The sequence below is a fragment of the Tinamus guttatus genome, unplaced genomic scaffold, assembly GCF_059628265.1.
Source record: "Tinamus guttatus ecotype Peru unplaced genomic scaffold, ASM5962826v1 Tinamus_guttatus_pri_ptg000713l, whole genome shotgun sequence".
Taxonomy (NCBI): Eukaryota; Metazoa; Chordata; class Aves; order Tinamiformes; family Tinamidae; genus Tinamus; species Tinamus guttatus.
The window spans coordinates 450145-466457 of NW_028289247.1; the positions used below are offsets into that span (position 1 = coordinate 450145).

General features: G+C 34.6%; 1 protein-coding gene across 1 annotated transcript in view; it reads right to left on the bottom strand.

The window, feature by feature from the left end:
• The window catches only part of MMP16 (matrix metallopeptidase 16), a 158706-nt gene that overhangs the window by 56271 nt on the left and 86122 nt on the right, over nucleotides 1-16313 (bottom strand). The window contains exons 3-4 of the mRNA XM_088537014.1: nucleotides 10182-10304; nucleotides 1083-1387 (exon numbers count right to left, since the gene is read on the bottom strand). Of these exons, the coding sequence (XP_088393140.1) occupies nucleotides 1083-1387; nucleotides 10182-10304 (428 nt within the window). The remainder of the gene's footprint in view (nucleotides 1-1082; nucleotides 1388-10181; nucleotides 10305-16313) is intronic.

Consider the following 16313-nt stretch of genomic DNA (forward strand, 5'->3'; position numbering starts at 1 on the left):
TTTATGATCTCAGGTGAGAAACGGCAAGAAATGGAGTTAAAGAAAGACTAGTTCTTCACAAGTTAGGTATAACATCCAGATACAGATGTATTTCTTATTTGTCATCTTTATCCTCTTTTGTGTCTTACTAAATGTATTATTTCCTTTCTGCTTTTTTGTTTATATTCTAAGGAGGCTCTCTCAAACTCTACATAACTGACTTTAAGAGATCTCCAAGGACAACCATAGGTATTCTCTTCAGCTGGAATCACTTGGAACCAACACCTGTCAAAAAGCCAAAGCAGTGAATGCAAGACACATTCACACAAAAGCTCTTCTTGGATACTGTTTTGCAGAGACACCAAGCCTTTAAATTAGGTTTCTTAGATAATGGCAGTTTAATCAACTTATCCACATGAACGTGGAGCTCAGGAAGGCCCAATGGATAGTTCTAAGAAGAACATCTTCATTCTAAATTCTGTAAATGTTAAGTATGTCTACTGTACTATGCAACCACTAATGTGACTAGGGAGACTGCACTACTTAACAAATTAACAGTTCTCAAAGAAGTACTGTTATTACTGGAAAATACTAAGTGTTTGTGATATAGCATTTTTAAGAACTTGATTCTGAACTCTATCAACACAAAGAAGACAAGAAGACTAGGTTTTATGTATATAGCCAACCCATCGTACTGGTGAGTATTCTCAGTTGTTCTTAATCTCTCTCATAATATCACTGTTAATAAATATTCAATTTTCACTAAACTTAAATTAATTTTATATGACAAACAATCTTCAAAATGAGAGTAATTTAAGTTAACAATTAACAATTCAATGGTTGAATGAGTACAAAGCTTCCTAACAGAATTCAATGTTTTTCAAAGCAGAAATACCTCTTCATGCTGTAGCTTACATTTAGAAACTTTTTTGATGGGGATTCCTAACAGATTCATCAACTGTAAATATTTCTAAAACAATGAGAGAAAACTAACTAGGTACCTTTCAGGACATGGAAGCAAAGAAATAATTTCGCTAGCTGAAAATTCATGACACACTTTAACTCATTTTATTAGTTTTGTTATAACTGAATTCTTCTCTTACCATCATGATTAGGATTTCCCAAAGTCCATGGCTCATCTGAGTCAAAATGAGTGTCTCCCCCAATTCCTGGCCCAGGAAAATATGCATGGGCCAAAAAACCTCCCTCCCCATCAAAGGGAGAACTGTCTCCATGAAAACCTGATGCAAAAATGATTGTAATATCCACGTCCCTCTTGCCGTTTTCTAATTCAATATAAGGAACTTCTTCGAATGTCAAAGGAGTTACATTCTGCCACACATCAAAGGCACGGCGAATGGCTTTACGAGTTTCAGCATCACCTACTTTTGGAGTGACGTTCTTTATGCTGAAAGAAACAGAGAAACAGTAAATGGATTAAATCTGTCAGAGTGGTTAATAACACTTCTCTCATCCATTTTCCCCTCATTATTAAAAGCACTGTACTTTTAATAAGCAGAGCTTGTCAGGCATTATATACTTTGAAAAAATACTTCTCAATAAGCAGGTGGGAAATTACTGTGTTAATATGTGGTCTTTTATGCTAGCACTCATTACAGGTTAGCTAGCTGACTTCCAGCAGTACAAAATTCTTAATTTTAGAACATTAAAAATAATTAGAATTAAAAATTCTTAACAGTGGGATAACCAGATTAATCAACCACTGACTGTTTACCTATTGGACCAGAAGTAGAATCCATCACAGCAACACAACTGCATTTCAATTCTGATTAAAAGCTGAAAATGCTTTCAGCTAAATGAAAGTTTAACTTCTTACTGAGTCCATTAACAGCAGTAAAGCTTCATACTGTGGCTCCCAACCAATATTTACAGAGGCTTAAAACCAGTTCTTGTTACATTTGCAAATAGAGAGATAATCTTTATCAGAAACAAAGTCTGTCTATGTTATAACTAAGATGTCCTTTTATGATCTGCTTTTATCTTGCATAAAACTATAGTTTTTTTTTCTGTAATATTACTTCAGAGAAGACATGGAGCAATGATTAAGTTCAAAAATACATATTGAGACAGAACATTTCAGTTTCCACTATTTCTTCAGTGTGCAATAGAGAATCTACTATTTCCTTGGATCTTCTGTTCCAAAGAAGACTTTACCCATCACTAGGCAGTTGTGCCTATCTTCTGATTTGAATTTGTCTGGCTTGTAAGTGCAAGAGAGGCCGAAAGAAATGCCAGAATTATGTTTGAGTTACAGTTGCTAGTAAATTGTAGTGGAATCACTGAAAAAAAAGGATTCATAGGGCTAGCCAAGACTCTACTATTTTTCTATATGTCTCTATTGAAATTAATTGAAAATGGATGCACTTTTGATGATTCGACCTGTGTTTGACTGAACGCAGGAGTTTCAGAAATACGATTGCCCTACAATACATGTAAGATTACGCAAGATTTATGCAAGTTCACACAGAGTGATGTGCAAATGGAGAACAAAAATATTTCCAAGAATAAACCTTAAATGATTTGTTAGTTTGGAGTATTAAATATGTTTGCTAAGATAGCAGTGTGGGCTTATGTAAATGTAAAATGTAAATGTAAATTTTATAGATGCAATTTTACATATATATTACTGTGCTTATGGGCTCATGCAAAAAACATAAAGTTATCTATTTTGATTTCCATTTAATTACTCTTGTAATTAAGAGTCCACTAATGTGGGTCTAGCTGAAGCACAACTTCTTTTTAGTTAGCATAGATATCTCCAGGTAGGTATCAGGCCAGATTAGAAGGCAGTATGTAATAGAGAATCTACTATTTCCTTGGATCTTTTGTTCCAGAGAAGACTTTACCCATCACTAGGCAGTTGTGCCTATTTTCTTATTTGAATTTGTCTAGCTTGTAACGATTCTTCTGATGTCTTTCTCCTTTAGGTTCAGAAGCTTCATTTTTTCTCTCCCCAGAAGAGATGTGTACACTGCAGAGTAGCTAACTTGAGGAGTAGCCAACTTAAGGAGTAGCCAACTTAAGGAGTAGTCAGCTATTAAACTCTAGATTTCCTCCTTGGGTTTAAAAGTTTGAACTCCTTAAATCCCTCACTCTAAGACAGTCTTTCAAGCCTACAAAATATTTTCTGTGCTGCTTCTTGCACTCTCTCCAATTTTTAATGACCCTTTAAAACTCACTATCAGAATTAAAAAGCACTGCAGTATGGAACTCACTGTCAGACGGGGAAAGCTTCTGCTCTGTAGGCCTGATGCAAACCTCATGTGATTCAGATTGCTTTGCATGATGCCCTTCTCACACAAACATGTGCTCATCCGTTAACCTATGACCAGTGTTGTGCTGATTTTCAGATGACGGAAAAAAATACTGGATGCACTGGACTGAGTATCAACCTCTGCAGTAACCCACGCTGAAAACTCCCTCTTTTGTGAATTACTTCTTAAGGATGCCTCAAGTAGCAAGGTCTTAACCTACCAAACCAGCGTCTTTTAAGAACGTATAGCTTTTTTAAAAAATAGGATGTCATGTGGTCAAAACGCTTCACAAAAAGACATATATACCATCTCTACCAGAAATTTCATGATGGTTAATTTGTTTCTATATGAAGAACAACACTTAGGATGCTGACAAACTTTCTCTTAATCTAATCCTGCAGCATGCTCTGTAGAGGATCAGAGTTACTTCTGGTTGTTACCACATATAATAAACATAGCAATGAATCAACAGGCTTTTATAGAAAATATACCATGTTTATTTATTTTTTTTCATTTTTGAAGTAGTTAGAAGTATAGCCTACAGGTAAAATTTATTCTTGCTGTTATTGTTTTTGTATTTAGTAATCTTAGTAAAGGATCAAGAGCAGACTTTGCTTAGGGTTATGTAAATGTAAGCAAAGATGTTCTCTGGTTCTTCTACGTGACAGGAGGAATTGGAGGAATAAAAAACGACTGGAGATTTGTATCTATGGAAAATAATTACTTGGTCTAAAAGGATTTGACTCATATTTTTGAACTTTATCACTTTACATTTTCCCACGTTTTTGGTGCACTGGGTCAACTTTTTGTCACAGATTAAAAATGCAAAATTTGGCCACTGTGCTATTTTCACACATATTAACTAGGGTTGATTATCTCAGATGGGGGACCCTTTCCAGTGGGTTCAGCGATTGATTTACAGCTGAAATAGTGCTCTATGACCCAAGATCCAAAGTGAAGAAAAGATCTTTTCAAAGTATACAGTCTATGTTAGAACAAGATAGATTTTGGATTCCAGAACAGCCTTCTGGAGAAGGTCATACTGAGAAATGTTGCTTCTAAAAGAAATGAAATAAATCACTAGTTATTCCTATATATATGTGTGTATATATATTTTTATATATATATAAATTCTAGAAATTATTTTTAACAACTACTATGGTCATCTGGGAGACTGTTGAATTATTGATCATTTTAATGTTTTTAATACAAGCCACGATCAGTTCTAAAAAGGCAAATTCTAATCTTATTTTTAACACCAGCTTTGATGTTGTGCAGCTGAGTAACCTGGCTTAAAATATTTCATCAATGCATTCTTCTCTTCTATTTCCTCCCAAAAAATATCCTTCCCCAAAATTCTCCATCTTTCAGTGACAGTCATTTGGCTGCTATAGCTTTAGGAATCTGGTAAGGCTTTCAGGATACACCTGATACACTTGGCTGTTTGGAATCAATCATTTGAAATTTAAATACAATTTATTAAATAATATATATATATAAAATAAATATATAATATATATAATATATACAACATATATATATATAATATATAATATAATATATTTGCCTCTATATTTCACTATTTCCTTTTTCTTCCTGACTTGTCAATAGAGCAGGTCCTTATTATATTTTTTTTTCACAAAAATTGCTATCATCTTTTATATAAAGGTATTTTTTCTGACCCAATCTGAACTATGAGGCAGTTCAGTAAAGGCTGGACAAAGCTTGAAATGTATTTGTATAAAGCTTAGCATTGATCTCACACCTTAACAGCAATGGTCTTCACAAGAATTGTAATAACTCAATAATAACATTTTCACAGTCTGTAGACTTTGATAATTCAACTCCACTGCACATAATAAATACCATTTTAAATGGATTCTATGCTCACTTGTGCATTGAATCCAAGGTATTGGACTAATAATGTCTTACTACTTTGTTTTTAAATGTGTATTATTAAATGGGATACTAAACAGGTGCTTTCCAAATTATTATGTAAGAGGGCATTTTTATTCTTCTGGAGCATATAGCTATTCAATTTAATTGGGAAAACATTCCTTTGATGGCATTTCACTCAATCTTTCTAAGATTTTCTTGGAGTAAAATCATGAATCTTTCTTCTAAATAAAGAAAGGACACAGAAGATAAAAGAGCAGGAAATTCAACTGAATGAGTAAAAAACATCAATCTAGTTGAAGTAATCAGCTAACTCTAGATCTACAATTGATGCAAAATAGTTAAGATAAAATGAAATGAAACACAGGCTTTATCTGAATAGCATGCTAAAATCTATACCTTCCCAGTGCTATTGCTGTCAATCAAAACTAAATTTAAGTGAAGTAGTTAAGTTTTGCCTTTTTTTTTTTTTTTGCTTAGTTTTATTGAAATGAATACATTACCTCTGGCCAAAGCTATATTTCGTTTTGTGCCACAATTTCCCTAGATATATTTCCCATAAAGTTACTTCATTAATATCTCACTGGTTTGAACTGTCTTAGTTTAAACTTCTTCCTAATCTCATTTTGTACCTCCTTGTAACTGTAACGTGAAAAACCTTTTTCTTGTAAAATGTGCTATTTGTCCATAGAGCTACTGCTCCAGCTGATTAAACCCAAGTCAGAGATATTGCTTTTGATTTTCTTATTCTATGGCAACATTAAAAGTCAGCCATGCTGGACAGAACATATAATTCTCTCGCCCCTTCTGTTTCACGAACAATATTCTCTCTGTAATTCATTAGAAGAAGCTGAAAAGTGACAATGAGATTTCTAAGACACAAAACCAAGATTAGCAAAAATACTTCATGAATATATATATATATACATGTATATATAACGGGAAATATGTTCTAAGGATTCCTATTTGACTTAAAATGTATAAAATACAAAATGCTAACAAATAGATATTCAGATATTGTATTATTTCCAGATTGCTGAAGTAAGTAATTGTTACAGAAGAAAGAAGTGATACATTACAGTGAAGGAAGATTTTAGATGAAAGCTGACGCTAAAAATACCTATGGTCTTTTTTTTTTTTTTTTAATTATACTGTGGAAAAGCTTTGCTAATCTGCTTAATTGTCTGTTAAGTAGGGATCCTCTTTCACACTTACAGGTCTCTGGACTTTTTTTATGGCATAAAGTTTAGAATCAGCATGGTGTAATTTAATCACCTTTTATTAGGTATATTTTATGTGCTCTCCCCACAGTCAGGGTTTAGAAATGCTGAGATATATAAAACTGCTAATACTGTTCTTTAAAAAATTACCCTTATTAAATTACATTTTGGGAAAGCTTTAATGAAGGGAGAAATATTCTTAAATCAGCACTCAAGAACTCAAGTACTCCATTTTATTCAGATTCCTAAACAGTGCCTATCATAGAATGAGAGAAAATTAGGCGAAAAGGAGAAATTTTCCACCATATGGTTGATCAGAAGTCCAATTTTAATAATATTTTGATTAAAATCTTGCAGGAGATGCAGCTACAATGGATAAGACTACTTTCCAGATTCTTAGTTAAGAATCTCATTCTACACCCACACTTAGTATTGAAAGTTAATGCTTATTATCAGGAATCCTTGATCTCATGCCTGTCCTGTTAGAGGTTGAAAACCTAAGGCAGTCTAACAATATATCAGAACTTTTTAGCAGAAAACAATGAGTCTCTCTAGTACAAATCCCATTTTTCTGGAGTTTACATCTGCAGCAGATCATCAGAGCTCTAGTAAAACATATGAGCGGGAATGATAAGGACTCAGAGTGGGTCATTTTAAAAGCACTTGCCCTAGGACAACCCTAAACACTTCTTCATGCAACTCAATGTTTTCCCAGTACAGTTGTTTGCCCTAAAAATTAAATAAATGTTGCATATTGCTGAACAATGATTTTTTTCTCTTAAAAGAGCAAAATGGAGGTGCAGGATAGCCTTTAAACTAGAATTATATTTTAAAACATTATGAGTTTGGGATTAATTCAGGACAAAGTTTGGCTCTCCAGTTTTATTTTTGGAAGTGTTCTATAGAATATTTAATCTAATTGATCAATGACTGACTCAAGTGTTAGAGTTAAAATTAAGAATAGTATGTGCAGACTTCTGATGAGGCCAATTTTACATTAAATAATTCTCTTTCTTTAAAAAAATAATTTGGTGAAATTCATATTAATATAAAGCACACATACAAATAATCATGCTTATAAGTAAACTGGCATGAACAGTCTACAGGTATACATGGCAGAAGATGCAGTATGTAACATTTCCATGTAACTTCATTAGAACTTCCAAAAAACCACCCTATTTACTGATTCATGCAGTTGGAAGGTTACATTCCTTGAAGGAGAGAAAGTATGACTAATGTAATGCTACATTCTATATAGGATTACTAATAAAATGCTATGTTAGCATTGCAAACATCAGATTTCTTTTTATCCTGTTAATATTGTCTGCAGATTATTTTCTAAGAGCAATTATCATCAATGTAAAAAATGTAATATGTGGCCAAAAAGCACATAATTATCCTTATAAATGACCTACATGCTAAATCATTTATGTGAAGCTCCAACTTGCCATGTTGTGAAACTGCCTCAACTTTAAAATTTGTAATTTGAAAACATGTAAATGTAGGAAAAATAGGATGTAAGTCACATGTATCTTTTTTTATCCCCTTACTCATAATTAAATGGACAAAACAAATGGGAAAATATTCTGAGAAACCCTGATTCATTTACGTTTAGCAGGCCCCAGAATAAATTCCTGGGGACAAAATAACACTTACAGAAACTACTACAGTAAAATATGTGAAGTGGGCAGAGTTTAAAATGTGTATATGATCTCTATTGTTTTACCATTAGCAATATCTTGATGCGATCTGATGACACTCTAAGACCAAGTAACCAGACAGTTAGTGGCAAATTTACCTTTTGATCAACAGATTCCCCTTTGGAATTGCACATGTAGGACATATACGATGAAAAAATTAACTTCTGTGGATTTCAAAGAGTCCACTGATAGTATTATAAGTATATATTATATTAATAGTATATAATATATTTTATTTAAGTATTTTATTAATTAGCAACTAGGAAGCTAATTTGACAAGTATTTCCCACTTTGAGGAAATATTCAAAGACTCATTCTGATCCAATTAAAATCAGTAGTGAAAAAAAGAAAAGATTAATTGCTGTTTATGTCCATGTTCCACTCATTTTTGCCCATTTCCTCTTAACATAGTGGCAATGCCAATGAAATATAATTTGTTGCTGTTATCCTTCTAGTTCAGAAAAGCAGGTGAGCGTAGTCCTATGATGAGATGACTGTGATGGATGGCATCTGTTCTGTTTGTTCTGTTTGTTCTACTCTTCCTGGAATGTGGGTGAGGTGGCAGACACTGAAAAGAGGGAGAAATTGCTCTTTCTTTGGAGGAATTACTAAACTTCCTCAGGATGGGGGCAGTTCAGACTACTAGGTGTAACTAGCCAGGAAGGAACAGAATGAAGTTGAAAACCTGAAGTTTATGAGGACTTGAGAATAGGTACTGAGAAAAACAGAGTAGACAAGCACTACTGGAGATAAAACCAAAAGATTGGGTAACAAAGCAACTTTAGAAGTCATTCAATTAACCAGAATTAAGCCTGTAACCAGGGAACCACTGGGAAGGAGGAAGCAGGTGAAGAAAAGTGTGTAAGATTTTTTTTTCTCCTTTTTTTCGCCTCTTAGTCACTTTTGGTTTTTCATATTTTTAAAGTTTTTTTTTTTGTTCTAATAATATTTGGCTTTTGCAGTTTAAATATCCTTTGGTCTATAGACTCCTACAGACAATTTATAGGTTGATTCACTTCAAAGCTCTCGTCAATTGGCTTGTCACGTGAAAGAGCAAACATTTTGCAAGAAGAAAGGCATGAAGCAAAAAATGGCTGTAAATTCTTCAAAGTGAGAAAGATTACTTACTGAGACTTAGATTAGGCTTAATGCTTGGCACTTTCATTTATTATTATGACTAATGCCTTAGGCGACAGTACATGAAAATAAATAAATGATCAGATTTACACTATCGTAAAAAAAATGTAATGGAGTAGAATCAGACTCCCCACAAATAAGGAGGAAAATACACACATATTTATACACACTCTTGCATATTTATGTACATACGTGATATTTAAATTGTAAAATGTAGATAAAAGTAATATGTTGTTAGTGGGTATTCTTATTCTGATCAGCCATGTACCATATCTACATTAACAGTAAGGCATGTTTGAGGTCACCTTAAAATATAAATCATAGCATTGATATACAATATCTAATGCAGCTATCTCTGCATTGTGGTATGAACAACAGTGCAGGGAAAATCATTTTTGACAGAAAAGGTGAAAACTGTCTAAACTACATGGCAGATTTACACCAGAACTGCCAGAATTATGCAAGCGTTCAACCCCCTACATTTCCCTACGCCCATCCTCGTGTAGGTGGGAAACGGCCAGGTCAGTGACTCACCAATGGCAATGAAATTCATTTGTACATTGAAATAGACCTCTAGCATTTTCCATTTTCCATTTACTTTTAAAATAGAAACTGCAGCTTCAGTACACTAATACTTTCAGAGCAAAGTTCCCAGTCCCTGAGAAGTTACCAAGAGGTTTGAAAGGTAGGGTTAAGAACATATTGAAGGTTAATTTGATGCTGAAAGTTTCAAAGAACTTAGTGTTCACTAAACATATGAAATTTCAATCCAGTAAAATAATTTCTTTCTTATGTAATATGTAAGTATATATCCCAGAGTTATTCAAACTATTTTACCACACATTAATAAAAAAACTTTTGAAATGTTGACAAATATTTCATAAACTTATATTTACTTTCAATAAATGCCTAGTGCTACCACTGTGTTATAACTGTACCACTGAGTTATAACTCCATATTCATATTTTTGGTACCTGTAAGTGATATGTTTGTGTTGCCACTTCTGTCCTGTTAATGCATATCGTTTCCGACGAACGCTAAATTTGGAGCTGCCCCTTGTTTGGTCAGGAACACCACATCGAGGCTTCTTCATCCAGCTGCAAAAACCAATAACACACAGTTAAAGTAAGATAGAAGACAAATCATACCACTGTAACCAAATAAGAAGAATGTCAGCATTTTTTTTTACAGTTACAATAATACCAAACTTGTGCCTATACACAAAAATTGCTATCAACAGGAACAGTCACTGGATGCAGATTTTGGATGCCTATTTTATGACATTTAATCACTTGGATGACACAGAAACAAATTCATTTGTTGTTACCTTCCCTAGTTTTCTGTTGCTATCAACTCTGAACAAAGACTTCGCAACTGGATAAGTCTTTCAGCTTTCATAATTTATCCTGATTCTTTCAAGGCAATTATTATCTGTATTACTAGTTTACCTACAAAAGGTGAAGATAAAATAGGTATTCAAAAAGTTTAAGTCAAATCACGAAGTCCTGAATTTTGTTTTTCCATTTTGTGATTCTTCTCTGTTGTCTGTTTATTTAAACAAGTTCCAAATTCTTTTAATCAGAGGGCCTAGTCAGGTGGGGCCAAATATATATATATATATTTCAATTCAAGATACTGAAAATGCTAATATTACTAACGCTAACAATATTATTAATCTCTTCAGTAAATGCTTTTACTATCTGACTGTCTTTCAGTGCAATGAAAAGTATCAGCTCTAATCACAACTGTGAACTGCTAGGGCCTGAACAACAGGCCCAAGTCAGGGTTGACTTACAGATGAATGTGGCTTTGCCTTTGTAGAAGTACACAGAACTTGCCTGTGGAACTGCTTATGCTAACCTGCACGTAGGCTCATAAAATTGTAACTTTTGTAGGCTCTCATGCAAGTGTTTTTGACCTTGAAGAGAACTTTCCCATCCAAAGCTGGGGCCCTGGCCAGGTCCCAGTCCCGCATGATAAGGACACACAAGATGTTACTGCTCACAAAGAAAATGCAAGATTTGCTGATTTGGTTTTATAAAAGCTGGACCCTCCTCCCGTGACTTTGGAGACCTCACTTAGGGGTGGACGCACTGCATAAGACCTCCCAGTTGCTGGGAAGGCTCCAAATCCTCACTGCAACAGGGGCTCCCCAGTGACTGCAAGTTGGGATAATGGTTAACGCTTTTGGGCAATTGGTAATGTATATTTTCTTAATCACAATTCTCTTTCTTGTGTAGTATTACCTTGCTTATTTTGTCCGTTGTCAAAACCCAGAGGATAGTAAGCTCATTGTTCTGTTAGATGTATAATTTCATTTCTGTATTATTTGATATTAATAGTAAACATGACCGTTCTTTCCCTTGGTGTCTTGTTCTTTCCACCACCAGTCCCGCCAATTGACAAAACAAACTGTAAACTCTAAGTCGAGTTATCTAGCTCAAGAATTCTACCTAAGAATATTTAATGCACTAAATAAAATCAACTTGAAAAGGTCTAAATCATAAACAAAAATGGACATCACAGGAGCATCTGACTTTCCAGAGAAGAGTTTAATTTTTACAATGGTGTTTAATTTTTTATGTGTTCCAGTATGCCAAATATTTCAAATTTAACTGTATTCCAAACAGATCAAAACTGGGACAATACCTAATTCCAAAGCACAAGTTCAATGTCCATATCACTGCACTAAGAGTTTCTCAGTTGCAGTGTAAGGGGCTATGTAGCTTAATTAAACGCAACAAAATTCAGCTGAAGTCATTATTAAATAAGAGAGACGGATAGCACCAGGCAATTGTCCATTGCCATCAGGAAAATAGTATGACTAAAGATGTTCATTGTGTAAGTAAAAGACATAATTCTTGTGTTAGTTCTCTGGTTCATTGACTTTTATCACAACAGGTAATTATTGATACCAAAGCATTTTTTTTCTGTGCATTTTCCAATGTTATTTACTGTGACAGCATTCATACCCTATATTATGACTTGCATAAATTAATTTCTGATCATTACATTGGCATTTAATCAACATATCATAAATATATATATCTAGCAGCAGAATGTTTTTATGAATAAATGGCTGAAAATTCATTGGAAATGTCATTTAATTAAACATGGACTACTTTTAAAACATGCACAGGTAAAGAAAATGCAACAACAGCAACAAAAGCAGAGAACTAATCAACCATTCTTTATTTTTCATCTTTCCTGCATATATTCTTTGTTCAACATACCCGCAAAAAAAAAAATCTGCTGTTTTGTCCAAAAGAAATCAAGAAAACAAGGAATATTCACACTGCAAAGGAAATATATATATATATGTATATATATATATACACATATGTAGCAAAATAAATCATTGATTTGTTAAAGAAAACAAATCCTAACACACACAGTAAATAAAGTTCTTAGAGTAACAAAGATGAAGATTGATCAGTTCCATAATCAAGAACTGAAATCTGCATTCTGGTTTTATAACTACCAATATAGGGTAAGGCATATTGCATACTGAATGAATTTTTGGAGACAGCCTAATGGAACAAGGACTTCCAGTCAAAGCCAGCCACACTCATTTTCATAAATCAGTATAAAGAAGTATGCAAGTACAGCCAGGCTTATAACACTTGTAATATACTCTAGCTATGGATTTATAGCAGATTATTATTAAATAGCTAAGTGCGAGTTCAGCTGACCAGTCTGTGGGCAAGTGTTGATTCAGCAAAGTAGATGTCAGTGACTTCTGGGTTATGTCATTACTGCCGAGTTAAATTTGTTTTAATAATGGAGTTAAAATGCAAGTATTAGTTACAGACTAAAGAGCAGTGCCATTCCTCTCAGTATGAATCCATATTTGCCTTCAGCAAATGAGATTAAAAATTGGCTCAGACTTCAGAAAACTTTTAGGCACGTGTGGTCGGTAATACTTTTTCTCAGTGAATGTCAGATCAGCATGCAGTCACCATACATTTTAACAACTCGGTATATTCACATTACATTGTTCAAACCACACACACACACTACAGGAAAAGAAAACATATATGCAACAAAAGACAAGTTTTCTCACCTTAAGGTGATATCACTAAATCAAAAGAAAGAAGCAAGAAATAAAGAAAAAAAGAAAAAACTATTATATTTTGTTAGAAACTGTACAAAAATGTTAGGGTCTGACATAATATATGCAATATAATATATCATATCTAATTGCATTTTTTAAGGGCAATTACTTGAATTGAATCCGGCTCCAAGGAAAAAAAAAAGTCTGACGCAGACCTATCTTAATAACAGGGTTTGCTCACCTGGCAGAGACCCAGGGCAGATAAGATGTGTAAATATTCAAAGTTGTGAATTTAAAAATCAGTCTTCAAAGCCATTATTGAAATAAGCTCTCAAGTTATGTCAAAGGTTCAATACTCTTACAGAAAACACAGTTAGCATTATAAAAGGTCCTATGCTTCAGAGAAAGATCTAATAAAAAAAGACAGGACCAGCAGGTAGCAGGGATTCAAAATTCAATATTTTATCTTTGTACAAAGTACTAAAATTTCAGTTTTAACAAAAGAAGATATATCACAAAATATCTTTTTTATGAAATTGAAGAAAACACAGTTCATTCTTGACGTGGTTCTGCTAGGTATGAACCTATCGAGAACATGATGCTTCTTGAGTGGGCAGAGTATGTTCTAATTTGTAGGCTGTGTAACCCATTGCTCTTCAGGTTACAGAGTGACTTGCTTCTGTGGCTCATACACAATAAAAATCTCAGTGCAAATCAAATGCCTCACTAGCTTTCAGCAAACCATCTCTGTTCAAACATTCAGGAAAGATGCAATTCACTCCATATAATGCACATGAAGAGCTGGACTGTCACTGAGTCTATCACCTAGATCTCAGTTAAGTTTGTCATATGAAGTTTTAAGTACACTATTAAACAGTCAACATCAAAGACCACTCTTTTTTAGGACATAAATGAGGCAAAATGTCAACCATTTCTGCCACATTGTTTTCCCTCTTCATTAGTTTTTAATTTAGAAACACTTCTATCAGGAATAACTATTAATGCTCATGACACTTGTGAATACTGTCCTTTTCTATCTGTGAGAACTTGACAAAAATAAAATTCATTTCTATTTTCTCCTGCCTATAGTTACTTTAAAAATAATATGATCAAGGTGCTCCTGTTTTTGATGGACTGCAGAATTTTAACATTTTTTTTTCTAAATAATTATTTTATATAAAATAAGGTGCATACTGGCAATGACTTTGCCTCTCTTTCATCCTTCTAATTTGTTTCTGTATCTATGGAAATCTTTTATGCAGCAGCCTCTAAAAATAAGTACTTTATCAGTACTCCATAAAGTGGCTTAATTGTGACTAATGTACTCTATCTGCAGACTGCATCACATCATATTCTTCTCTTAGCTGCATTTGTTTAAATCTTGAGGAAATATATATGTCAAAAGAATTAAAACAGTTTAGACTCACAGAAATTTGAAAAGATTGAAATAAAAATATGCAACAAAACCGTAAAATTCCGCTGATGGAGAGAGAGCTGAACTTGAACTTCTCACAACCTGAGTCTGTTTTCTAAGCAAATGTAGATATCTGGGGATTAAGACAAAAAATCCCCTTTCTTAAACCTTCAGGAAGAAGAAATCTGTAAAAGCCACATTTTGTCCTAACTGGAATCACATCATTAAGGAAACCTTCTCTAGTTTATTTTTATTTCATTGTTCTTTTTTTTTTTTCCTCACACTCTTTAGCCCTAATCAAAAGTGCTCTCTCTGTTGCTTAGGTTCTATAGTATTAAAGTAAACATCAGAACAAAACAAAACATCAAAAATCCCTTTGTTTTGTCAGAGATATAATGAATGTTTGCAAGGGTTGTTTTAAGAAGCAAATTCAGCTATTAAAATAAGGAAAACAAAAAAAGGAGAGTGCCAAAACCTGACACGACTTAGTGTTTGAAAAAAGTATAGACATTTATTGAAGGAGTCTACTGCAAGGCTTTCCCCTGGTTTCTCCCATTTTCCACCTTCTATCACAAAGCCTCCATGGTTTTCACTGATTTCACTGGTCTCATGGTAAAACTTCTTGCGTGGAGAGAGATACAGGCAGTTTCTAAGCTTTGTTACTGTCCTTACTGTACTCTCACTTGACTTTATTGCCATTCCTCTAATTACTAGGAAGTAGTCAAGTCAGTAAGATACTATTTTAACCCTCTTCTAGAGGATCATTTCTCTGTAAGGCTTCTCATTGAATGCGAGCTGAGAAAACAAGACATCCTGGATAGCTATTGTATGAAAACAACATTTACCATTAAAACGGACCACTGAGTTTGTTTTAATAGTGAATAGTTGTTTTCTGTGAATAGCTTAAAATTTACTGCTCACTCTTATGCTATGCCTTATAATTAACATGTAAGCCATAAAGAAGGGATATATGATTGTCCCTCACAACATCCTCCTGGGCAAGCTCCGGAAGTGTGGGATAGATGAGTGGACAGTGAAGTGGATTAGGAACTGGCTGGATGGTAGGGCCCAGAGAGTGGTGATCAGCGGTGCAGAGTCTAGTTGGAGGCCTGTAGCTAGCGGGGTCCCCCAGGGGTCAGTTCTTGGTCCAGTCCTGTTCAATTTATTCATCAATGACCTGGATGAAGGCACAGAGTGCTCCCTCAGCAAGTTTGCTGATGATACCAAACTGGGAGGAGTAGCCGATACCCCAGAGGGCTGCGCTGCCATCCAGAGGGACCTGGACAGACTGGACAACTGGGCGGTGAAAAACCTCATGAAATTCAACAAGGCCAAGTGGAAGGTCCTGCACCTGGGGAGGAATAACCCCACACACCAGTACAGGCTGGAGACTGACCTTCTGGAGAGCAGCTCTGCAGAGAGGGACCTGGGTGTCATGGTGGATGACAAGTTGACCATGAGGCAGCAGTGTGCCCCCGTGGCCAAGAAGGCCAATGGGATCCTGGGCTGCATTAAGAAGAGCGTCTCCAGCAGGTCGAGGGAGGTGATCCTGCCCCTCTACTCAGCCCTGGTGAGGCCACATCTGGAGTATTGTGTCCAGTTCTGGGCTCCACAGTACAAGAGGGATGTGGAGCTGCT